General features: G+C 35.5%; 1 protein-coding gene across 1 annotated transcript; it reads left to right on the forward strand.

Annotated features, from left to right (window-relative positions):
* Positions 1-862: 862 nt before the first annotated feature.
* LOC102738522 (fibronectin type III domain containing protein 3C1-like) lies at positions 863-7,330 on the forward strand (the record flags this gene model as incomplete). Its single annotated transcript, XM_081811635.1, has 9 exons — positions 863-1,151; positions 1,761-2,672; positions 3,181-3,233; positions 3,567-3,709; positions 5,355-5,414; positions 5,769-5,907; positions 6,634-6,687; positions 6,802-6,923; positions 7,008-7,330. Coding segments are annotated over 9 exons (1,980 nt in total), but the record flags the coding sequence as incomplete, so codon positions are not given.
* Positions 7,331-7,530: the final 200 nt, after the last annotated feature.

The following is a 7,530-nucleotide window of genomic DNA, read 5'->3' on the forward strand; positions in this document are numbered from 1 at the left end:
ATCTTTTGCTTAGAGGATCTGTCCATTTCAGTGAGGGGGGTGTTAAAGTCCCCCACTATTATTGTATTGTTGTCGATGTGTTTCTTTGCTTTTGTTATTAATTGCCTTATATAATTGGCTGCTCCCATGTTAGGGGCATAGATATTTACAATTGTTAGATCTTCTTGTTGGATAGACCCTTTAAGTATGATATAGTGCCCTTCCTCATCTCTTATTAGAGTTTTTGGTTTAAAATCTAATTTGTCTGATATAAGGATTGCCACCCCAGCTTTTTTTTGGTGTCCATTAGCATGGTAAGTGGTTTTCCACCCCCTCACTTTCAATCTGGGGGTGTCTTTGGTTCTAAAATGAGTCTCTTGCAGACAGCATATCGATGGGTCTTGTTTTTTAATCCTAGAAAGATCTTTAAGATATGTTGCTAAGTGTAAAAAGCAAGGTACAGATAGTAATAGTGCAAATAAGGCTACTTTTTATGTAATAAAAAGGAAAAATAAGAATCTGTATTCTTGCTTATATAGACAAATTCTGGGAGGATTCCTAAGAAACTAAGAGCAATAGTTATCTAATGGGGGCATTGAGCAGATAAGATTTAGGAGGGAAATTTCACATGTATAGCTTTTTATACTTTATGGTTTTAAACAAAGTCAATATATTATCTATTGTCAAAAAATTACCTTTTTGAAAGCCATACATATAGAGACAAGGAAGAATTGTCTTTTGCTTGACCTAGTTTCACTTAGTTATTACTTTTTGATCCCTTGGGTTTTCTAAATTAAGAGCACAGGATATAAATCTGAAACTTAGTTTAAAAAAATGACAAATTTTATTAATTCTGTTTATATGGTTCTGTCTTCCAACTTAGGTGGTGGAAGAAAATGGCATTCACAAAATTATCATTGTGCCTCAGACAATTGACTATCATACAGCCATGCCTGCTCCTCTACAACAAGTACCACACTTCATTGGCCTGTCCTCTCCTGTGTATCAACAAGGGCCTCACCTGATGTATCCCCCAGCTCAAGGGGAATATCCACCGCCTTACATCCAAGAGCCTTCGCTGCAGCAGCTGCCACCACCACTGCTGCCACTGCCACTGCTGCCACCACCACCTATGCTACCACCAGCAACATTTATATACCAAGAGCAGCATGGTAGTATATAATTTTCTGAAACAGGAAATATTTTGAGTTTGTAAAAATTAAGAGCATTGGGAAATTAAGTGAAAAAAGTAGAAAGTAGTAACGTTTCCATGAATGACTGCATTTCATGCATGTATATTAGGTTTAATGAAAATAAGCACTGGTTCGTGTTTAAGGTAAAATACTCATAAACATAATTTTCTATATATTTTTGTACTTTGATATAACATTGATTTATGATATTTATTTTTACTGAGTGGGTCTATAAAATCATATTGGAACATTATAAAAGAATGTTTAGGTTATTAATGCCATATGGTGGGAATATAAAAGACACTGAAGGGTCAACATTAAAATCATCTTAGGACCTTAAAATTTGGAAGTGGTGTTACTCCCTAGGAAAATAGTATCTGTATTTGCTCATGTTTTTCTTTCTGTACATATCAATACATTATAAAAATACATACCTAATATCTGTATTAAAGCAAAACAGGAAAAAAATTTAAAAGTAAAACATGGCTTATCAGTGCTTTTTTTTTTTTGGTTTGAAGAAAAGATTAAAAAGACCTTGAGATATGTAATTATTATAATTATTAAGCAGTACTCCATTGTCTCTTTTAGAAATGTATTCCCATAGAAGAGGAAATTATAACCAGTTTGATGAAAGGGCTGCTAACATGGGAGAACATATGAAGAAAAAAATGAGAGAAGGCCAACTTGGTGGACACAAGACTAGCTGTACAGTTAACAACACCTCTTTGCTTGTGAACAAAACCAATGGTTTTTCAAGTATTCCTGCTACTTCAAACACTTACACTGTGGACTATGCTGCAAGTACCTCCACTGTTGACAATACCATGAGCACCTGCACTGTGGAGCATGCTCCACACACCTACACTGTTGACAGTGCATCAAATACCTACCCTGTAGACAATGCTACAAGCACTTACACTGTGGACAATGTTCCATGCACCTACACTGTGGAAAATACTTTGAGCACCAACACTGTCGAAAATACTTTGAGCACTTATACTGTGGACAAAGCTCCATGTGCCGACACTGTGACCAATGCTCAGGACATTTACATTGCTGACACTGTTGACAACCCTCCAAGCACTCACATTGCTGACAATACTCCCAGCAATTCTTCCACTGACCATACCCCTAGTACTTCCACCACAGACAATGTTCTTCCTTCCACCACTGAGAGTGTTCCAGACCCTTCCAGCACTAATTATGTCCCCAGTACTTCCACTTCTGACAGTACTCCCAGACCACCAGCTATTGACAGCACTCCACGCTCTTCCGTTTCTGACCATGCTCTCAACATTCCCATCTCTGAGAGTGCTCCCAGCACTTCTGCCATTGATGATGCTCTCAGTGCTTCCAGTGCTGCCAGCAATTCCAACACTGCTAGTGCTCACGTTGAGACTAGTCAGGGAAAGAAATGGAGTGCTGCAGGAAGTGGAGGCATCAAGAAGAAACCAGGTGGAAAACAAAGCAAGAGCCCATCATCAAATGCTGCAGAAAAAGGTAAGGTCAGGAGTTTGGTTTTGTTGGCAATGAATAAACATCCTAATGTTTAGGAATCTCAGTGCATCTTAAATATTTAAGTGCCATTTTGTTTCCATTTCCTCTTGTCCTCATTGTACCCCTAAATCTAAACTCAGTGAAACCACAGTTGGGCCGCCTTTTTAAATCATGGAGAAATGACCATCCTCATGCAAAATGTGTCATGTATCTTACATGCACACCACGTAATTCTTTTCTAGTTGTCTGCCAGTGAAACACTGCAAATTACTCTATAGTCCTAATGAATTCACATTATTTCATTTAAACGAGGGACTCTGTCTTTTGTTAGAGTTTGTTTAATAACATACACTTTAGACTGCTCTCTTCTTTTAAAATTTTAGTGTAAATCGCTACTAGGTTTTTAGTAGCTCTCCTGATGATGATGTATCTGTAGTTGGATGATAGACATCTAACTTCTTTCTTTTGTTTTTACCAATGTAATATTTTATTTTGGGGTGTTTTCTTTTAGAATGCATAACAGAACATGGAAAGTCATGCTGTTTCAGCATTGAAAAACCTGTAGTAAGTAACTAAAGTGAATATTTAAGTATTCCTTTTAATTTACTTATTCATCCTAAAATATGCAAGTTCACTGATATTTTTCTCTAGTAAAGTTTTAATTTGAAGCCTTTACGTGGTTAAAATTTCATAATCTCCATTAGCTATTCAGTACATAAAGATTCAGAATGGTATTATTAAAGATAATATTGATGACATTGCTTAACCACAGTATTTAAGCACCTATATGAGGAGAACAATATATTTAGCATCAAAAAGACTTAGGGAAAGATTATATCATAAATTACAGATTATATATTTTAAATGCCCTACTTGAATTTTTGTTATTTATTTTAGGTTTCTGATATTCAAACCAGATCTGCTATTATTTCATGGAAACTACGTGGTTCTGAGAAATGTGATCACACCAAATCTCCCATGACATTTGAACTGGCAATATCTAACAGTGGTAAAAATGGAAAATATAAAAATGTATATATGTAAGTTTCTTTTTATTCATTTCTCATTTCTCATAATTCAATTCAAATATGCTATCTAAATGTATAGACCTCAACTTATACCTAGGCTGAGTTCTAAAGATTTTTTCTGCATTTTTTCCCAAGCTTTGAATGCAATTTTATATTAAAATAGTTTTATATATGGTGGGTGGTTGCCAGGTCAGTCCATGAAATTCACTGAATCATGTTAGTGCTGAGAAGGATCTTAACTATCAACTGGTCCATTCTCTTCAGTTTATAGCTTTCCTATTTGACAAGTTTAGACTCAGGGAAGAAAATGTTCCCTCCAATTCTCCCTTCTCTTTATTCACTTAGGTCATTTTAGGGGGGAAAAAAGTTTCACTTTATGGTAGGCTACACAAATGAGGTATTTACATTGCAATTGGATTTAAGATAGACTCCCCTGGAAATTTCATTACAGAAGCTAGTTATAAGGTGGAGCTATGATAGCAGCAGGATGAGCTTAGGAATGTGCTCAGAAGATACAACCAGAAAAAAAAAAAAAGATAAAAAGATAGAACCAGGACTAGGGAGGATATGGTGGAGGACATAGCAAGAGCATACCCAGCCACTCTGAACAAACAGCTTCTCGACTGAATGGGGACATGTATTCTGAAAGAGAACACACAGAGAGAGGCACAGTAGAAAGGAAATCCCAAGTGAGGAAGAAGAAATTCCTTTGCCCACCAAAAATTATGCAAGAAATAAGTCAGAGATCTGGAGCTGTCTCTACAGCACTTTAAAAATCATAATGCATCTTAAACTTCATTTCCTAGAATTTGTCATCTTTACTCAGAGACTCAAAGTGAAATTTTAAATGTAATTAGTTATTATGTAAAGTTTTACTTCCTTTATAATTAGAAGCTAGAAATTTTAAATTTAAGAATTATAATACACAATCTTCTATATTGGGTAGAGGGGTGGGAAGATGTAAAATGTGAGGAAAAGCTACTTATAAAATTAAGTTTTGTAGGAGGTTGCATGGTGGTCTTTTTCTGGTGTTATGTATTTCATAAATATCTTTGTTTTTCATAAAAACACTCTAATCACCCTATAACCTTGAGTGGCCTGTGCTTAGAAGTATCAGCCTTTGCTTAAAAATAATAATCTTTTAGCTCTTTTTGAAGGCTATTTCTGGGGTTAGAGCCTGAAAGAACTCTTTGAGTTGGTAGAGTACACCTAGGTACTTATGACTGTTTCAGGAAGACATAGATGTGGAAGCACAGCCACTCAATCCACTGTAGCAAATAAGTGCCCTCCCCAGAAAGATTTCCTTTTGTAATTGAATAAATAAATTGCATGATGCACAGTGTCTTTGAGGCTTTTCATATCAACATTATTTTAAATAAGCTAATTAAAGACAAATCTGCATTATTACAGTGTGAAGAAGTTGCAGCGGGAAAAATTATAAAATTTCACTTCATAAAGCCATAGTAATTTCACATGCAAATGAAGAATTTGAAGTATTAGTATCACTTTTTTGCATTCATAGAAAATGGGCTAAAGTTCTCTAAATTTCAAAGAAAATTGTGCTTCTTTGTTTATCACTTGAATATATAAGATTAGGACTGTTAGTTAGCTATTAAATATTTGTGAGATCATTTATAAACAGATATTATGTTCACAGTGGTGATGGAGTTATATTTACTCTACTTGATCTACAACCATCCATGGCCTATTTCATAAGGTAAGAACTCCATCCTACACAACCCCCACTCACCCTGTAGCCAGGCAGACTCCCCGGTCTGTATCAGTTTACTACTTATGATTTCTACAGTCAGCATTGCTACTTGCCAGCAGAGTGGCCTATCCTTCATGCTTCAAAAGAGCCCCCTCCAAATCCCTCATTAGTTCACTTTCTTTCACTTAATACAGGTGAAAGAGTGATTTGGGAGCCATCACCAATAACAATCCAACTTGACTCTACTAGAAAAATCTGTATAATTAGCTCCTAATATGTACCAGGGAACTCAAGTATTCAATTTAGTACATGTAAGGATAAATATTTGAAAGCTTACAACAATTGTCATTACATTTTTAGAATTACAACCATAAGAAGCTCAGCACATAGAAGTATGTCTGAAGTGGTTAGTTTCACAACTCCAGGTTGTGAACCAGACCCTCCACTTGCACCCAAACTAATTAACCGATCCAAGAGCAGCCTGAATTTACAGTGGAAAGTAAGTATTTTACTGCCAAAGTCTCCTCAACATGTTTTTTTTTTTAATTTAAAAACATTCTTTCTGGGGCACCTGGGTGGCTCAGTTGTTAAGCGTCTGCCTTCAGCTCAGGTCATGGTCCCAGGGTCCTGGGATCGAGCCCCATATCGGGCTCCCTGCTCAGCGGGAAGCCTTTTTCTCCCTCTCCCACTCCCCCTGCTTGTGTTCCCTCTCTCGCTGTGTCTCTCTCTGTCAAATAAATAAATAAAATCTTAAAAAAAACACATTCTTTCTACTTTGTCCTGAATTTTAAATATGAAATTATGCATGCCTCATCTGACCTATTTCCCTAGCACTTTTCGTTTTTCCATAATCATCTTTCTCTTCTATCTATATCGAGCATCAAGTAAATTGAGAAATGTCAATCATAATTTCAATTAGTAAAAGTTGAAGTGTCAATTTCTGTAACCTAAATTTATTTATAATTGTAGTTACCAATAAATCTACCTCTTAATTATTAACTTTCTTTATTACATAAAATTTGGAAAACAAAACAAGACATAGATTTTGGGTATGTCTTATAGACTGTAAAAAGTGCATTTTAACTTTAAAATCTGGATTGCTTTAAAAAAAGTAAGCAGATTAATTTTACAGTAATTTCAATCACTTTAATTACATAGTGTGTGTGTATGTACATATACTGTGTAAAAACAGACAATCATACTTTTATCTTTCTGACATATTTAGGGTTCCAATGATAATGGTTCCAAAATAAACAGCTTCCTTTTGGAATGGGATGAGGTAAACCATTTTATTTCTTAAAAGTACTTTTTTGTAAATGGTTATTAATGTTATGATGAATTTTTATACTTGCAGCATTTTATAATGTTCTAATATTTTGCATCTATTATTAAGGGCAAAGGTGAAGGCTTCAAAAGTTGCTATATGGGTACCATGAAACAACACAAGATCCTTAAACTGAATGCTTCTACAAAATATTCATTCAGACTAGCTGCCAAAAATAACTTTGGCTTGAGGTACATTGAATTATTGCAATATTTAAAAGTCTATACTTTAATAAGAACCTGAAAATAACTTTTCCATATTAATTTATTTTTCAGTGATTTCAGTGAAATAGCAATCTTCCATACATCAGGAACTATGCCTCCAACACCTCCACCTCCTAAGCTAAAAGAAGCAGGAGTCTGTAATTTGTCACTAGAATGGTGTGCCCCAACTAACACAAGCCCAAATTACAGTCTTACTTATGTACTAGAAATGGAAGAAGCAGGATCCGTAAGTTTTCTTTTCACATGCTTTAATCTTTAACTTCAGTTTTAGGTACATTTTACATGCATCTTATAATGAAAAATTTTAGATTTAAGTTAATTTATTTTTTTAAGTTTTTATTTAAATTCCAGTTAGTTGGGACGCCTGGGTGGCTCAGTCTGTTAAGCATCTGCCTTCGGCTCAGGTCCTGATCCCAGGGTCCTGGAATCGAGCCCCGCATCGAGCTCCCTGCTCAGCGGGGAGCCTGCTTCTCCCTCTGCCTGCTGCTCCCCCTGCTTGTGCTTTCTCTCCCTGATAAATAAATAAATAAATAAATAAATTCCAGTTAGTTAACAGTGTAATATTAGTTTCAGG

Source organism: Leptonychotes weddellii, unplaced genomic scaffold, assembly GCF_054177405.1.
Source record: "Leptonychotes weddellii isolate Sample4059 unplaced genomic scaffold, ASM5417740v2 HiC_scaffold_9031, whole genome shotgun sequence".
Lineage (NCBI taxonomy): Eukaryota > Metazoa > Chordata > Mammalia > Carnivora > Phocidae > Leptonychotes > Leptonychotes weddellii.